Source organism: Pelophylax lessonae (assembly GCF_965119305.1).
Source record: "Pelophylax lessonae genome assembly, chromosome: 5".
NCBI lineage: Eukaryota > Metazoa > Chordata > Amphibia > Anura > Ranidae > Pelophylax > Pelophylax lessonae.
Genome location: NC_138772.1, coordinates 563,528,465 through 563,545,864, shown reverse-complemented (window position 1 = coordinate 563,545,864; position 17,400 = coordinate 563,528,465). Strand labels below are relative to the sequence as shown.

The window sequence follows — 17,400 nt, the reverse complement described above, 5'->3', positions numbered from 1 at the left end:
TGGGGCAGTGATTGTATAGTCTGATGGCGGTGGGGTGGGGGTGGGGCAGTGATTGTGTAGTCTGATGGCAGTGGGGTGGGGGTGGGGCAGTGATTGTGTAGTCTGATGGCAGTGGGGTGGGGGTGGGGCAGTGATTGTATAGTCTGATGGCGGTGGGGTGGGGTGGGGGTGGTACAGTCTGATGGCAGTGGGGTGGGGGTGGTACAGTGATTGTGTAGTCTGATGGCGGTGGGGTGGGGTGGGGGTGGTACAATCTGATGGTGGTGGGGTGGGGTGGGGGTGGTACAATCTGATGGTGGCGGGGTGGGGGTGGTACAGTCTGATGGTGGTGGGGGTGGGGTGGGGGTGGTACAATCTGATGGTGGTGGGGTGGGGTGGGGGTGGTACAATCTGATGGTGGCGGGGTGGGGGTGGTACAGTCTGATGGTGGTGGGGGTGGGGTGGGGGTGGTACAGTCTGATGGTGGCGGGGGTGAGGTGGGGTGGGGTGGTACAGTCTGATGGTGGCGGGGTGGGGGTGGTACAGTCTGATGGGGGTGGGGGTGAGGTGGGGGTGGTACAGTGATTGTATAGTCTGATGGTGTCGGGGGTGGGGTGGGGGTGGTACAGTCTGATGGGGGTGGGGTGAGGTGGGGGTGGGGTGAGGTGGGGGTGGGGTGAGGTGGGGGTGGTACAGTCTGATGGTGGCGGGGGTTGCTCTGTAGTAGAGGAAATCTGTGCAGGATCTCCATTTCCCACAATGCTCTGCTCCGCCTCTATGATTCAGTAACCCGGAAGTACAATGATCACTTCCTCTTCCCCCGGCGCCATGTTTATTCCTCTCCTGTATAGAGTGTAAAGGGTTGTATAGCGCCCCCTATGGATAGTAACGTTACATTGTTTCTCAGCGCTCTGGTGACGTTCGGTATCTATATACCCGGCGTCACATCTTTTATATTTTACCAAACAATTGGGGGAAATATTGTTGAGGTTTTGCATTAAGATTCAAAAAAAGTGAATTTTTTCCAAAATACAGAAAAAACCGCGACACAAATATAGAAAAAAACTGCAACACGCGGCATTTTATTCTCCAGGGCCTCAGCCTTTTATATAGAATGTTTTGGGGTTCTAAGAAATCATGGTGTTCAGGTCACCACTGGGGTAAGTTCAGAGGTTTCTCCCGCCCCCTCCCTTCCCTCCCGGCCCCCGGCTCTTCCCTCCCGGCCCCCGGCTCTTCCCTCCCGGCCCCCGGCTCTTCCCTCCCGGCCCCCGGCTCTTCCCTCCCGGCCCCCGGCTCTTCCCTCCCGGCCCCCGGCTCTTCCCTCCCGGCCCCCGGCTCTTCCCTCCCGGCCCCCGGCTCTTCCCTGCCGTCCCCGGCTCTTCCCTGCCGTCCCCGGCTCTTCCCTGCCGTCCCCTGCTCTTCCCGCTCTTCCCTCCCGTCCCCGGCTCTTCCCTCCCAGTCCCCGGCTCTTCCCTCCCGTCCCCGGCTCTTCCTTCCCGTCCCCGGCTCTTCCTTCCCGTCCCCGGCTCTTCCTTCCCGTCCCCGGCTCTTCCCTGCCGTCCCCGGCTCTTCCCTGCCGTCCCCGGCTCTTCCCTGCCGTCCCCTGCTCTTCCCTGCCGTCCCCTGCTCTTCCCTGCCGTCCCCTGCTCTTCCCTGCCGTCCCCTGCTCTTCCCTGCCGTCCCCTGCTCTTCCCTGCCGTCCCCTGCTCTTCCCTGCCGTCCCCGGCTCTTCCCTGCCGTCCCCGGCTCTTCCCTGCCGTCCCCTGCTCTTCCCTGCCGTCCCCTGCTCTTCCCTGCCGTCCCCTGCTCTTCCCTGCCGTCCCCTGCTCTTCCCTGCCGTCCCCTGCTCTTCCCTGCCGTCCCCTGCTCTTCCCTGCCGTCCCCTGCTCTTCCCTGCCGTCCCCTGCTCTTCCCTGCCGTCCCCTTCTCTTCCCTGCCGTCCCCTTCTCTTCCCTGCCGTCCCCTGCTCTTCCCTGCCGTCCCCTGCTCTTCCCGCTCTTCCCTCCCGGTCCCCGGCTCTTCCTTCCCGTCCCCGGCTCTTCCTTCCCGTCCCCGGCTCTTCCTTCCCGTCCCCGGCTCTTCCTTCCCGTCCCCGGCTCTTCCCTGCCGTCCCCGGCTCTTCCCTGCCGTCCCCGGCTCTTCCCTGCCGTCCCCTGCTCTTCCCTGCCGTCCCCTGCTCTTCCCTGCCGTCCCCTGCTCTTCCCTGCCGTCCCCTGCTCTTCCCTGCCGTCCCCTGCTCTTCCCTGCCGTCCCCTGCTCTTCCCTGCCGTCCCCTGCTCTTCCCTGCCGTCCCCTGCTCTTCCCTGCCGTCCCCTGCTCTTCCCTGCCGTCCCCTGCTCTTCCCTGCCGTCCCCTGCTCTTCCCGCTCTTCCCTCCCGGTCCCCGGCTCTTCCCTCCCGGTCCCCGGCTCTTCCTTCCCGTCCCCGGCTCTTCCTTCCCGTCCCCGGCTCTTCCTTCCGGTCCCCGGCTCTTCCCTCCGGTCCCCGGCTCTTCCCTCCGGTCCCCGGCTCTTCCTTCCCGGTCCCCGGCTCTTCCTTCCCGGTCCCCGGCTCTTCCTTCCCGGTCCCCGGCTCTTCCTTCCCGGTCCCCGGCTCTTCCTTCCCGGTCCCCGGCTCTTCCTTCCCGGTCCCCGGCTCTTCCCTGCCGTCCCCGGCTCTTCCTTCCCGTCCCCGGCTCTTCCCTCCCGGTCCCCGGCTCTTCCTTCCCGTCCCCGGCTCTTCCTTCCCGTCCCCGGCTCTTCCTTCCCGTCCCCGGCTCTTCCTTCCCGTCCCCGGCTCTTCCTTCCCGGTCCCCGGCTCTTCCTTCCCGGTCCCCGGCTCTTCCTTCCCGGTCCCCGGCTCTTCCTTCCCGGTCCCCGGCTCTTCCTTCCCGGTCCCCGGCTCTTCCCTGCTGTCCCCTGCTCTTCCCTTCCTCCTTTTTAAGTCTTCCTCCTTGACTCCTCCTCACTGCCCTGGCACAGCTCCTCCTGTAAAGAGTCATTGCTCCCATTCCTAAACAGAAAAGGTTTCAGGGGTGTCAGGAAACCCCCATCCTAAAAATGAAATGAATTCCATGCTGGTCATTGTGTATATATATATACAGTCCTACTCGCTCATCACTGAGATTCCACTTCTGGATTCTGCAATAATCCTGGTTGATCCGGCTGCTCTCTGTCTCCCCCTTCTGTCCACAGTTGGGGATTTTGGAGCCGTGGTGGCAGCTCTGCACATGCTCAGTTCTCAGTCAGTTTCTCTGTTGAGCATTTCCTTCCTATCACATCTGAGCAGCCCATGTGACTATAGAGTCTCACATGTGGGCGTATACACAATTATAGGCCACTCCCTCCCTCCTCCTCCATGCCCACTAACCAGCTAAACACAATGGGGATGGGATATTCTATGTAGATTGATGGGGGCTTCACCTCCCTCTTATTCTAAGGCTCCATTTATAAATATATGTGAATTCGATGCACTTTGAAGTCCTGTGCGTATTCTGAGCACTGCATTCAGATGCAAATTCCAGGCTATTACCTCTATGGGAACGCATCCGAATCGCACCTCTGAATTCCCCCCCAAATTCATACCTGCCCCCTATCCAACTATGCAGCCTGGTCCAGGCCAGGAAAGGGGGGGCAGTGAGCACCCCCTCCTCCCCTCCTGAACCATACCAGGCCACATGCTCTGAACATGGGGGGTGCTTTGGGGCAGCCCCCCTCTTAGCACCCTTTGATGAGTTTATTTTCCCGGCTCTTCCCCCTCCCCCGTTGGGTCTCCTCTTTGCTGCACTGGCCCCCCTCCTCCGCACTGATCTCCTGACTGGTGAGGTGAATCATCGGCTCCTCGGTGATGTTCTGAGTTTCCTGTCATCGGGGAGCGGCTGTGACTCCGGTACGGTATTGGAGGGGGAGTCCCTGGTGTCCCCGGCCTGCAGGTGACGGGATCCCCACAGAGCTTTGTATCTCGTTAATTAGTCGTCTCATTAAGTCTTAGAAGAGAAGAGTGAGGGGCCCGGGGACACAACGGCGAGAAACTAGGACACCGCGCTCCTCCGACTCCGCAAACTTCCCCAACATTTCTCTGACAACTTTACATTCCAAAGAGAGCGCGGCGCCCCTAGGAGGACAAACTCTGCAATCCAGGTGAGGCCAGGCCAGGAATTGCCACATTTGTAGTCAGTGGAATCACTGGCCTTCATTCAGCGTCCACCCGTCTCTGCCAATCAATCTACTGGCCTTCATTCAGCGTCCACCCGTCTCTGCCAATCAATCTACTGGCCTTCATTCAGTGTCCACCCGTCTCTGCCAATCAATCTACTGGCCTTCGTTCAGCGTCCACCCGTCTCTGCCAATCCCTCCACTGGCCTTCATTCAGCGTCCACCCATCTCTGCCAATCAATCTACTGGCCTTCATTCAGTGTCCACCCGTCTCTGCCAATCAATCTACTGGCCTTCATTCAGCGTCCACCCGTCTCTGCCAATCAATCTACTGGCCTTCATTCAGCGTCCACCCGTCTCTGCCAATCAATCTACTGGCCTTCGTTCAGCGTCCACCCGTCTCTGCCAATCAATCTACTGGCCTTCATTCAGTGTCCACCCATCTCTGCCAATCCCTCCACTGGCCTTCGTTCAGCGTCCACCCGTCTCTGCCAATCAATCTACTGGCCTTCATTCAGTGTCCACCCGTCTCTGCCAATCAATCTACTGGCCTTCATTCAGTGTCCACCCGTCTGGACGCGCAGGGCTCGCCCTCTGCTGGCTGTGCGCGGGGATCGCCCTCTGCTGGCTGTGCGCGGAGATCGCCCTCTGCTGGCTGTGCGCGGAGATCGCCCTCTGCTGGCTGTGCGCGGAGATCGCCCTCTGCTGGCTGTGCGCTGGGATCTCCCTCTGCTGGCTGTGCGCGGGGATCTCCCTCTGCTGGCTGTGCGCGGGGATCTCCCTCTGCTGGCTGTGCGCGGGGATCTCCCTCTGCTGGCTGTGCGCGGGGATCGCCCTCTGCTGGCTGTGCGCGGAGATCGCCCTCTGCTGGCTGTGCGCGGAGATCGCCCTCTGCTGGCTGTGCGCGGAGATCGCCCTCTGCTGGCTGTGCGCGGAGATCGCCCTCTGCTGGCTGTGCGCGGAGATCGCCCTCTGCTGGCTGTGCGCGGAGATCGCCCTCTGCTGGCTGTGCGCGGAGATCGCCCTCTGCTGGCTGTGCGCGGAGATCGCCCTCTGCTGGCTGTGCGCGGAGATCGCCCTCTGCTGGCTGTGCGCGGAGATCGCCCTCTGCTGGCTGTGCGCGGAGATCGCCCTCTGCTGGCTGTGCGCGGAGATCTCCCTCTGCTGGCTGTGCGCGGAGATCGCCCTCTGCTGGCTGTGCGCGGAGATCGCCCTCTGCTGGCTGTGCGCGGAGATCGCCCTCTGCTGGCTGTGCGCGGGGATCTCCCTCTGCTGGCTGTGCGCGGGGATCTCCCTCTGCTGGCTGTGCGCGGGGATCTCCCTCTGCTGGCTGTGCGCGGGGATCTCCCTCTGCTGGCTGTGCGCGGAGATCTCCCTCTGCTGGTTGGCTTTGCTCGGAGGAGATATTTGCCCCCCCGGAGGTTGATTGTTGTAAGGTTGGTTTTGCTCGGAGGAGATATTCCCCCCCCCCTCCCCCGGGGAGGTTGAAGGTTGGCTTTGCTCGGAGGAGATATTTGCCCCCCCCCCCCCCCCGCAGGTTGAAGGTTGGCTTTGCTCGGAGGAGATATTTGCCCCCCCCCCGCAGGTTGAAGGTTGGCTTTGCTCGGAGGAGATATTTGTGCGCGGGGATCGCCCTCTGCTGGCTGTGCGCGGGGATCTCCCTCTGCTGGCTGTGCGCAGGGCTCGCCCTCTGCTGGCTGTGCGCGGGGATCGCCCTCTGCTGGCTGTGCGCGGGGATCGCCCTCTGCTGGCTGTGCGCGGGGATCTCCCTCTGCTGGCTGTGCGCGGGGATCGCCCTTTTCTGGCTGTGCGCGGGGATCTCCCTCTGCTGGCTGTGCGCTGGGATCTCCCTCTGCTGGCTGTGCGCTGGGATCTCCCTCTGCTGGCTGTGCGCGGAGATCGCCCTCTGCTGGCTGTGCGCGGAGATCGCCCTCTGCTGGCTGTGCGTGGAGATCGCCCTTTTCTGGCTGTGCGCGGGGATCGCCCTCTGCTGGCTGTGCGCGGAGATCGCCCTCTGCTGGCTGTGCGCGGAGATCTCCCTCTGCTGGCTGTGCGCGGAGATCTCCCTCTGCTGGCTGTGCGCGGAGATCTCCCTCTGCTGGCTGTGCGCGGAGATCTCCCTCTGCTGGCTGTGCGCGGAGATCGCCCTCTGCTGGCTGTGCGTGGAGATCGCCCTTTTCTGGCTGTGCGCGGGGATCTCCCTCTGCTGGCTGTGCGCGGGGATCTCCCTCTGCTGGCTGTGCGCTGGGATCTCCCTCTGCTGGCTGTGCGCTGGGATCTCCCTCTGCTGGCTGTGCGCTGGGATCTCCCTCTGCTGGCTGTGCGCGGAGATCTCCCTCTGCTGGCTGTGCGCTGGGATCTCCCTCTGCTGGCTGTGCGCGGAGATCTCCCTCTGCTGGCTGTGCGCGGAGATCGCCCTCTGCTGGCTGTGCGTGGAGATCGCCCTTTTCTGGCTGTGCGCGGGGATCTCCCTCTGCTGGCTGTGCGCGGAGATCGCCCTCTGCTGGCTGTGCGCGGAGATCTCCCTCTGCTGGCTGTGCGCGGAGATCTCCCTCTGCTGGCTGTGCGCGGAGATCGCCCTCTGCTGGCTGTGCGCGGGGATCTCCCTTTTCTGGCTGTGCGCGGGGATCTCCCTTTTCTGGCTGTGCGCGGGGATCTCCCTCTGCTGGCTGTGCGCTGGGATCTCCCTCTGCTGGCTGTGCGCGGAGATCTCCCTCTGCTGGCTGTGCGCGGAGATCGCCCTCTGCTGGCTGTGCCCTGGGATCTCCCTCTGCTGGCTGTGCGCGGAGATCGCCCTCTGCTGGCTGTGCGTGGAGATCGCCCTTTTCTGGCTGTGCGCGGGGATCTCCCTCTGCTGGCTGTGCCCTGGGATCTCCCTCTGCTGGCTGTGCCCTGGGATCGCCCTCTGCTGGCTGTGCGCGGGGATCGCCCTCTGCTGGCTGTGCGCGGGGATCGCCCTCTGCTGGCTGTGCGCGGGGATCGCCCTCTGCTGGCTGTGCGCGGGGATCGCCCTCTGCTGGCTGTGCCCTGGGATCTCCCTCTGCTGGCTGTGCCCTGGGATCGCCTTCTGCTGGCTGTGCGCGGGGATCGCCCTTTTCCGGCTGTTCGCTCATGGGAGATATTTGCCCCCCCCCCCCCCCCGCAGGTTGAAGGTTGGCTTTGCTCGGAGGAGATATTTGCCCCCCCCCCGGGGAGGTTGAAGGTTGGCTTTGCTCGGAGGAGACATTTGCCCCCCTGAAGGTTGATTGTTGTATGGCTGGCTTTGCTCGGAGGAGATATTTGCCCCCCCCCCCTCGGGGAGGTTGTACGGTTGGCTTTGCTCGGAGGAGATATTTGCCCCCCCCCCCCCTCGGGGAGGTTGTACGTTGGCTTTGCTCGGAGGAGACATTTGCCCCCCTGGAGGTTGATTGTTGTACGGTTGGCTTTGCTCGGAGGAGATATTTGCCCCCCCCCCCCGTTTGCTTTGCTCGGAGGAGATATTTGCCCCCCGGAGGTTGATTGTTGTACGGTTGGCTTTGCTCGGAGGAGATATTTGCCCCCCCCCCCCGGGGAGGTTGTACGTTGGCTTTGCTCAGAGGAGATATTTGCCCCCCCCCCCCGTTGGCTTTGCTCGGAGGAGATATTTGCCCCCCCCCCCTCGTTGGCTTTGCTCGGAGGAGATATTTGCCCCCCCCCCCCGTTGGCTTTGCTCGGAGGAGATATTTGCCCCCCCCCCGGGAGGTGGAAGGTTGGCTTTGCTCGGAGGAGATATTTGCCCCCCCCCCCGGGGAGGTTGAAGGTTGGCTTTGCTCGGAGGAGATATTTGCCCCCCCCCCCGTTGGCTTTGCTCGGAGGAGATATTTGCCCCCCCCCCCCGTTGGCTTTGCTCGGAGGAGATATTTGCCCCCCCCTCGCTGGCTTTGCTCGGAGGAGACATTTGCCCCCCCCCCCCCCCGGGGAGGTTGTACGTTGGCTTTGCTCGGAGGAGATATTTGCCCCCCCCCCCCCCCGTTGGCTTTGCTCGGAGGAGATATTTGCCCCCCCCCCCCCGTTGGCTTTGCTCGGAGGAGATATTTGCCCCCCCCCCCCCCGTTGGCTTTGCTCGGAGGAGATATTTGCCCCCCCCCGTTGGCTTTGCTTGGAGGAGACATTTGGGCAGTTTCGGTATTCTGCGTCTCCTTGGCCTCTCCCTGTTGAACTTGTTTTTGTCATGCGTGTCGGGACATGTTGTAGTATGGAGAGTGAATGTTGCAGAGGTGTTCCTCCCCTCCCTGTCACATCTCCCAGCCTTGTGTTCCTCTCATGGCTGTGGGGCTCGGTGTGGAGGCCAGCCTCTGGCCGGTGGTTTACCCCGGTCCCTGGAGACGATGAGGACCTACAGAAGCGTGGAGCTCAGGCATGTGTGTTCCTTGGAAAGTATGGAGCCGTCCATCCAGCCAACAAAGAATGCTGCTGATCCCTCAACCAGCCGGGCCGTCCAGGCTGCTGTTAGTGCAGCAAAGCATCAGAAACAGAGGCCCAAAAGCCTGTGCTCAGTGGGGAACGGAGTTACCACCGGCCCCAAAGCCGATACAGGTCCCAGCTCACTGGGAGGACTACTGGACCTCCTGAAGCAGCGGTCCGGGCGGAAGTGTGAGGACTCTCCACCAAACAACGGGACGATGAGTTCACCTCGACCTCTTAGTATGAGTGTCTTAGATATAAACCGTCTAAGTGGAGCTCAGGGAGCCTCCTTTTCCAGAAGGGAGTTCAGCCGCAGCTCCGGCTTCCTGCGCGGTTCTTCAATATTTAGCAGCCAGCGATGGAACGTGTTTGGGAGCAAAACGCCAGAACAGAAGAAGAACCTCTCATCCCTGCGCAAAAGTTTCAGCTTCAGACTGCGCCGTGCGGCAGAGGTGAGGAAGGAGGGCGATTCCGGTGACGGCCGATCGCGGTGCCGCAGTGAAGACGACTCTTATTCCTTACACACGGCACCATCGCGGAAAGATCTCCGAGTCGCTGAACCTCCAGCCGCTGAGAACAAGGAAAATAGAACGAGTTTCTGGAGGTTAATCACCAGCCCTTTCCGTAAGAAGGAATACGCCACCAGCGATGGCCGACACAGGGGTGACGGGGGCCGAGCAGCGGAGCCGGTGCTGGTGGCGGTATCCTGCACAGAGAACAGAGGCCTTCTGGGTAAGTTGTGAATGTCTTCTATAACATGGAAGAGCCCAGTGATTGTCCATCCCCCTCTTCCACCTCCCATCCTGGGTTCCCAGGGGCCGTAACATGGAAGAGCCCAGTGATTGTCCATCCCCCTCTTCCACCTCCCATCCTGGGTTCCCAGGGGCCGTAACATGGAAGAGCCCAGTGATTGTCCATCCCCCTCTTCCACCTCCCATCCTGGGTTCCCAGGGGCCGTAACATGGAAGAGCCCAGTGATTGTCCATCCCCCTCTACCGCCCCCATCCTGGGCTCCCAGGGGCCGTAACATGGAAGAGCCCAGTGATTGTCCATCCCCCTCTACCGCCCCTCATCCTGGGCTCCCAGGGGCCATAACATGGAAGAGCCCAGTGATTGTCCATCCCCTCTACCGCCTCCCATCCTGGGTTCCCAGGGGCCGTAACATGGAAGAGCCCAGTGATTGTCCTTCCCCTCTACCGCCCCCCATCCTGGGCTCCCAGGGGCCGTAACATGGAAGAGCCCAGTGATTGTCCATCCCCCTCTACCGCCCCTCATCCTGGGCTCCCAGGGGCCGTAACATGGAAGAGCCCAGTGATTGTCCATCCCCCTCTACCGCCCCCATCCTGGGTTCCCAGGGGCCATAACATGGAAGAGCCCAGTGATTGTCCATCCCCCTCTTCCACCTCCCATCCTGGGCTCCCAGGGGCCATAACATGGAAGAGCCCAGTGATTGTCCATCCCCTCTACCGCCTCCCATCCTGGGTTCCCAGGGGCCGTAACATGGAAGAGCCCAGTGATTGTCCTTCCCCTCTACCGCCCCCCATCCTGGGCTCCCAGGGGCCGTAACATGGAAGAGCCCAGTGATTGTCCATCCCCCTCTACCGCCCCTCATCCTGGGCTCCCAGGGGCCGTAACATGGAAGAGCCCAGTGATTGTCCATCCCCCTCTACCGCCCCCATCCTGGGTTCCCAGGGGCCATAACATGGAAGAGCCCAGTGATTGTCCATCCCCCTCTTCCACCTCCCATCCTGGGTTCCCAGAGGCCATAACATGGAAGAGCCCAGTGATTGTCCATCCCCCTCTACTGCCCCTCATCCTGGGTCCCCAGGGGCCATAACATGGAAGAGCCCAGTGATTGTCCATCCCCCTCTTCCACCTCCCATCCTGGGTCCCCAGGGGCCGTAACATGGAAGAGCCCAGTGATTGTCCATCCCCCTCTACCGCCTCCCATCCTGGGTCCCCAGGGGCCATAACATGGAAGAGCCCAGTGATTGTCCATCCCCTCTTCCACCTCCCATCCTGGGTTCCCAGGGGCCATAACATGGAAGAGCCCAGTGATTGTCCATCCCCCTCTTCCACCTCCCATCCTGGGCTCCCAGGGGCCGTAACATGGAAGAGCCCAGTGATTGTCCATCCCCCTCTTCCACCTCCCATCCTGGGCTCCCAGGGGCCGTAACATGGAAGAGCCCAGTGATTGTCCATCCCCTCTTCCACCTCCCATCCTGGGTCCCCAGGGGCCATAACATGGAAGAGCCCAGTGATTGTCCATCCCCCTCTTCCACCTCCCATCCTGGGTCCCCAGGGGCCATAACATGGAAGAGCCCAGTGATTGTCCATCCCCCTCTTCCTCCTCCCATCCTGGGTTCCCAGGGGCCGTAACATGGAAGAGCCCAGTGATTGTCCATCCCCCTCTTCCACCTCCCATCCTGGGTTCCCAGGGGCCGTAACATGGAAGAGCCCAGTGATTGTCCATCCCCCTCTTCCACCTCCCATCCTGGGCTCCCAGGGGCCATAACATGGAAGAGCCCAGTGATTGTCCATCCCCCTCTTCCACCTCCCATCCTGGGTCCCCAGGGGCCATAACATGGAAGAGCCCAGTGATTGTCCATCCCCTCTTCCACCTCCCATCCTGGGTCCCCAGGGGCCGTAACATGGAAGAGCCCAGTGATTGTCCATCCCCCTCTTCCACCTCCCATCCTGGGTTCCCAGGGGCCGTAACATGGAAGAGCCCAGTGATTGTCCATCCCCCTCTTCCACCTCCCATCCTGGGCTCCCAGGGGCCGTAACATGGAAGAGCCCAGTGATTGTCCATCCCCTCTACTGCCCCTCATCCTGGGTTCCCAGGGGCCGTAACATGGAAGAGCCCAGTGATTGTCCATCCCCCTCTTCCACCTCCCATCCTGGGCTCCCAGGGGCCGTAACATGGAAGAGCCCAGTGATTGTCCATCCCCCTCTACCGCCCCCATCCTGGGTTCCCAGGGGCCATAACATGGAAGAGCCCAGTGATTGTCCATCCCCCTCTTCCACCTCCCATCCTGGGTTCCCAGGGGCCGTAACATGGAAGAGCCCAGTGATTGTCCATCCCCCTCTTCCACCTCCCATCCTGGGTTCCCAGGGGCCGTAACATGGAAGAGCCCAGTGATTGTCCATCCCCCTCTTCCACCTCCCATCCTGGGTTCCCAGGGGCCGTAACATGGAAGAGCCCAGTGATTGTCCATCCCCCTCTACCGCCTCCCATCCTGGGTTCCCAGGGGCCGTAACATGGAAGAGCCCAGTGATTGTCCATCCCCCTCTACCGCCCCCATCCTGGGTTCCCAGGGGCCATAACATGGAAGAGCCCAGTGATTGTCCATCCCCTCTACTGCCCCTCATCCTGGGTCCCCAGGGGCCGTAACATGGAAGAGCCCAGTGATTGTCCATCCCCCTCTTCCACCTCCCATCCTGGGTTCCCAGGGGCCGTAACATGGAAGAGCCCAGTGATTGTCCATCCCCCTCTACTGCCCCTCATCCTGGGTTCCCAGGGGCCGTAACATGGAAGAGCCCAGTGATTGTCCATCCCCCTCTACCGCCCCTCATCCTGGGTTCCCAGGGGCCGTAACATGGAAGAGCCCAGTGATTGTCCATCCCCTCTACTGCCCCTCATCCTGGGTTCCCAGGGGCCGTAACATGGAAGAGCCCAGTGATTGTCCATCCCCCTCTACCGCCCCTCATCCTGGGTCCCCAGGGGCCATAACATGGAAGAGCTTGGTGATTGTCCATCCCCTCTTCCACCTCCCATCCTGGGTTCCCAGGGGCCATAACATGGAAGAGCCCAGTGATTGTCCATCCCCCTCTACTGCCCCCATCCTGGGTTCCCAGGGGCCGTAACATGGAAGAGCCCAGTGATTGTCCATCCCCCTCTTCCTCCTCCTATCCTGGGTTCCCAGGGGCCGTAACATGGAAGAGCTTGGTGATTGTCCATCCCCTCTTCCACCTCCCATCCTGGGTTCCCAGGGGCCATAACATGGAAGAGCCCAGTGATTGTCCATCCCCCTCTTCCTCCCCCCATCCTGGGTTCCGGGGGTACCCTCTGTGTCGTTGTCCTTATTTTGTTTGGCTCATTCAGGGAACACTTTGCATTTTCTCAGGAATGCACAGCTATCTCTGATAGGATGAGGTGGAGATTGTGATGTCACCATTCCACTTCTTTACCTCATCCAATCAGAGGGCGCTTTGCATTCAGAGAGAAAATGAAAAGTGTTCCCTGAATGGCACCGGAGCCAAGGGGCCGACCTCTTATACTTACTAATCTCCTCTGCACCGGACCCGGAAACTGGTGGAGGTGACTGGAGTGGGGGTGTAGTAGTAGTGGAGTGGGGGTGTAGTGGATGTAGTGGAGTGGGGGTGTAGTAGTAGTGGAGTGGGGGTGTAGTGGATGTAGTGGAGTGGGGGTGTAGTAGTAGTAGTGGATGTAGTGGAGTGGGGGTGTAGTAGTAGTGGAGTGGGGGGTGTAGTAGTAGTGGATGTAGTGGAGTGGGGGTGTAGTAGTAGTGGAGTGGGGGTGTAGTGGATGTAGTGGAGTGGGGGTGTAGTAGTAGTGGAGTGGGGGTGTAGTAGTAGTGGAGTGGGGGTGTAGTGGATGTAGTGGAGTGGGGGTGTAGTAGTAGTGGAGTGGGGGTGTAGTGGATGTAGTGGAGTGGGGGTGTAGTAGTAGTGGAGTGGGGGTGTAGTGGATGTAGTGGAGTGGGGGTGTAGTAGTAGTAGTGGATGTAGTGGAGTGGGGGTGTAGTAGTAGTGGAGTGGGGGGTGTAGTAGTAGTGGATGTAGTGGAGTGGGGGTGTAGTAGTAGTAGTGGATGTAGTGGAGTGGGGGCTTAGTAGTAGTAGTGGATGTAGTGGAGTGGGGGTGTAGTAGTAGTAGTGGATGTAGTGGAGTGGGGGTGTAGTAGTAGTAGTGGATGTAGTGGAGTGGGGGTGTAGTAGTAGTGGATGTAGTGGAGTGGGGGTGTAGTAGTAGTGGGGTGTAGTAGTAGTGGATGTAGTGGAGTGGGGGTGTAGTAGTAGTGGAGTGGGGGGTGTAGTAGTAGTAGTGGATGTAGTGGAGTGGGGGTGTAGTAGTAGTGGAGTGGGGGTGTAGTAGTAGTGGAGTGGGGGTGTAGTAGTAGTGGATGTAGTGGAGTGGGGGTGTAGTAGTAGTGGATGTAGTGGAGTGGGGGGTGTAGTAGTGGATGTAGTGGAGTGGGGGTGTAGTAGTAGTGGAGTGGGGGTGTAGTAGTAGTAGTGGATGTAGTGGAGTGGGGGGTGTAGTAGTAGTGGATGTAGTGGAGTGGGGGTGTAGTAGTGGATGTAGTGGAGTGGGGGTGTAGTAGTAGTAGTGGATGTAGTGGAGTGGGGGTGTAGTAGTAGTAGTGGATGTAGTGGAGTGGGGGTGTAGTAGTAGTGGATGTAGTGGAGTGGAGGTGTAGTAGTGGATGTAGTGGAGTGGGGGTGTAGTAGTAGTAGTGGATGTAGTGGAGTGGGGGTGTAGTAGTAGTAGTGGATGTAGTGGAGTGGGGGTGTAGTAGTAGTAGTGGATGTAGTGGAGTGGGGGTGTAGTAGTAGTAGTGGATGTAGTGGAGTGGGGGTGTAGTAGTAGTGGAGTGGGGGGTGTAGTAGTAGTGGATGTAGTGGAGTGGGGGTGTAGTAGTAGTGGAGTGGGGGTGTAGTGGATGTAGTGGAGTGGGGGTGTAGTAGTAGTGGAGTGGGGGTGTAGTAGTAGTGGAGTGGGGGTGTAGTGGATGTAGTGGAGTGGGGGTGTAGTAGTAGTGGAGTGGGGGTGTAGTGGATGTAGTGGAGTGGGGGTGTAGTAGTAGTGGAGTGGGGGTGTAGTGGATGTAGTGGAGTGGGGGTGTAGTAGTAGTAGTGGATGTAGTGGAGTGGGGGGTAGTAGTAGTAGTGGAGTGGGGGTGTAGTAGTAGTGGATGTAGTGGAGTGGGGGTGTAGTAGTAGTAAGTGGATGTAGTGGAGTGGGGGCTTTGGTAGTAGTTAGTGGATGGTAGTGTGGGAGGTGTAGGAGTAGTAGTGAAGGGGGGGGGGTAGGGGGGGGGGGGGGGGGGGGGGGGGGGGGGGTCAGTGTAGTAGTAGTGGATGTAGTGGAGTGGGGGTGTAGTAGTAGTGGGGTGTAGTAGTAGTGGATGTAGTGGAGTGGGGGTGTAGTAGTAGTGGAGTGGGGGGTGTAGTAGTAGTAGTGGATGTAGTGGAGTGGGGGTGTAGTAGTAGTGGAGTGGGGGTGTAGTAGTAGTGGAGTGGGGGTGTAGTAGTAGTGGATGTAGTGGAGTGGGGGTGTAGTAGTAGTGGATGTAGTGGAGTGGGGGGTGTAGTAGTGGATGTAGTGGAGTGGGGGTGTAGTAGTAGTGGAGTGGGGGTGTAGTAGTAGTAGTGGATGTAGTGGAGTGGGGGTGTAGTAGTAGTGGATGTAGTGGAGTGGGGGTGTAGTAGTGGATGTAGTGGAGTGGGGGTGTAGTAGTAGTAGTGGATGTAGTGGAGTGGGGGTGTAGTAGTAGTAGTGGATGTAGTGGAGTGGGGGTGTAGTAGTAGTGGATGTAGTGGAGTGGGGGTGTAGTAGTGGATGTAGTGGAGTGGGGGTGTAGTAGTAGTAGTGGATGTAGTGGAGTGGGGGTGTAGTAGTGGATGTAGTGGAGTGGGGGTGTAGTAGTAGTAGTGGATGTAGTGGAGTGGGGGTGTAGTAGTAGTAGTGGATGTAGTGGAGTGGGGGTGTAGTAGTAGTAGTGGATGTAGTGGAGTGGGGGTGTAGTAGTAGTAGTGGATGTAGTGGAGTGGGGGCTTAGTAGTAGTAGTGGATGTAGTGGAGTGGGGGGTGTAGTAGTGGATGTAGTGGAGTGGGGGGTGTAGTAGTAGTGGATGTAGTGGAGTGGGGGTGTAGTAGTAGTAGTGGATGTAGTGGAGTGGGGGTGTAGTAGTAGTAGTGGATGTAGTGGAGTGGGGGTGTAGTAGTAGTGGATGTAGTGGAGTGGGGGTGTAGTAGTAGTGGATGTAGTGGAGTGGGGGTGTAGTAGTAGTGGGGTGTAGTAGTAGTGGATGTAGTGGAGTGGGGGTGTAGTAGTAGTGGAGTGGGGGGTGTAGTAGTAGTAGTGGATGTAGTGGAGTGGGGGTGTAGTAGTAGTAGTGGATGTAGTGGAGTGGGGGTGTAGTAGTAGTAGTGGATGTAGTGGAGTGGGGGCTAGTAGTAGTAGTGGATGTAGTGGAGTGGGGGGTGTAGTAGTGGATGTAGTGGAGTGGGGGGTGTAGTAGTAGTGGATGTAGTGGAGTGGGGGTGTAGTAGTAGTGGGGTGTAGTAGTAGTGGATGTAGTGGAGTGGGGGTGTAGTAGTAGTGGAGTGGGGGGTGTGTAGTAGTAGTGGATGTAGTGGAGTGGGGGTGTAGTAGTAGTGGAGTGGGGGTGTAGTAGTAGTGGAGTGGGGGTGTAGTAGTAGTAGTGGATGTAGTGGAGTGGGGGTGTAGTAGTAGTGGATGTAGTGGAGTGGGGGTGTAGTGAGTGGATGTAGTGGAGTGGGGGTGTAGTAGTGGTAGTGGATGTAGTGGAGTGGGGGTGTAGTAGTAGTGGAGTGGGGGTGTAGTAGTAGTGGATGTAGTGGAGTGGGGGTGTAGTAGTAGTGGAGTGGGGGTGTAGTAGTAGTGGATGTAGTGGAGTGGGGGTGTAGTAGTAGTGGAGTGGGGGGTGTAGTAGTAGTGGATGTAGTGGAGTGGGGGTGTAGTAGTAGTGGAGTGGGGGTGTAGTAGTAGTGGAGTGGGGGGTGTAGTAGTGGATGTAGTGGAGTGGGGGTGTAGTAGTAGTGGATGTAGTGGAGTGGGGGTGTAGTAGTAGTGGAGTGGGGGTGTAGTAGTAGTGGATGTAGTGGAGTGGGGGTGTAGTAGTAGTGGAGTGGGGGGTGTAGTAGTGGATGTAGTGGAGTGGGGGTGTAGTAGTAGTGGAGTGGGGGTGTAGTAGTAGTGGAGTGGGGGGTGTAGTAGTAGTGGATGTAGTGGAGTGGGGGGTGTAGTAGTGGAGTGGGGGGTGTAGTAGTAGTGGATGTAGTGGAGTGGGGGGTGTAGTAGTAGTAGTGGATGTAGTGGAGTGGGGGGTAGTAGTAGTAGTGGATGTAGTGGAGTGGGGGTGTAGTAGTGGATGTAGTGGAGTGGGGGGTGTAGTAGTAGTAGTGGATGTAGTGGAGTGGGGGTGTAGTAGTAGTGGGGTGTAGTAGTAGTGGATGTAGTGGAGTGGGGGTGTAGTAGTAGTGGATGTAGTGGAGTGGGGGTGTAGTAGTAGTGGGGTGTAGTAGTAGTGGATGTAGTGGAGTGGGGGTGTAGTAGTAGTGGAGTGGGGGGTGTAGTAGTAGTAGTGGATGTAGTGGAGTGGGGGTGTAGTAGTAGTGGAGTGGGGGTGTAGTAGTAGTGGAGTGGGGGTGTAGTAGTAGTGGATGTAGTGGAGTGGGGGTGTAGTAGTAGTGGATGTAGTGGAGTGGGGGGTGTAGTAGTGGATGTAGTGGAGTGGGGGTGTAGTAGTAGTGGAGTGGGGGTGTAGTAGTAGTAGTGGATGTAGTGGAGTGGGGGGTGTAGTAGTAGTGGATGTAGTGGAGTGGGGGTGTAGTAGTGGATGTAGTGGAGTGGGGGTGTAGTAGTAGTAGTGGATGTAGTGGAGTGGGGGTGTAGTAGTAGTAGTGGATGTAGTGGAGTGGGGGTGTAGTAGTAGTGGATGTAGTGGAGTGGAGGTGTAGTAGTGGATGTAGTGGAGTGGGGGTGTAGTAGTAGTAGTGGATGTAGTGGAGTGGGGGTGTAGTAGTGGATGTAGTGGAGTGGGGGTGTAGTAGTAGTAGTGGATGTAGTGGAGTGGGGGTGTAGTAGTAGTAGTGGA

At 59.3% G+C, this 17,400-nt stretch overlaps 1 protein-coding gene across 4 annotated transcripts in view; it reads left to right on the top strand.

Moving 5' to 3' along the window:
- AGAP3 (ArfGAP with GTPase domain, ankyrin repeat and PH domain 3) overlaps positions 1-17,400 on the top strand; it is a 173,455-nt gene that overhangs the window by 22,842 nt on the left and 133,213 nt on the right. For 2 of the 4 annotated variants that reach the window (XM_082258234.1, XM_082258233.1), the window contains exon 1: positions 8,392-9,265. The exons of the other annotated variants lie outside the window; for them this stretch is intronic. In XM_082258234.1, coding sequence (XP_082114360.1) covers positions 8,458-9,265 — 808 coding nt within the window. In that variant the 5' untranslated portion in view covers positions 8,392-8,457. Of the gene's footprint in view, positions 1-8,391; positions 9,266-17,400 lie in introns of those variants that run through there. 4 annotated transcript variants of the gene reach the window in all.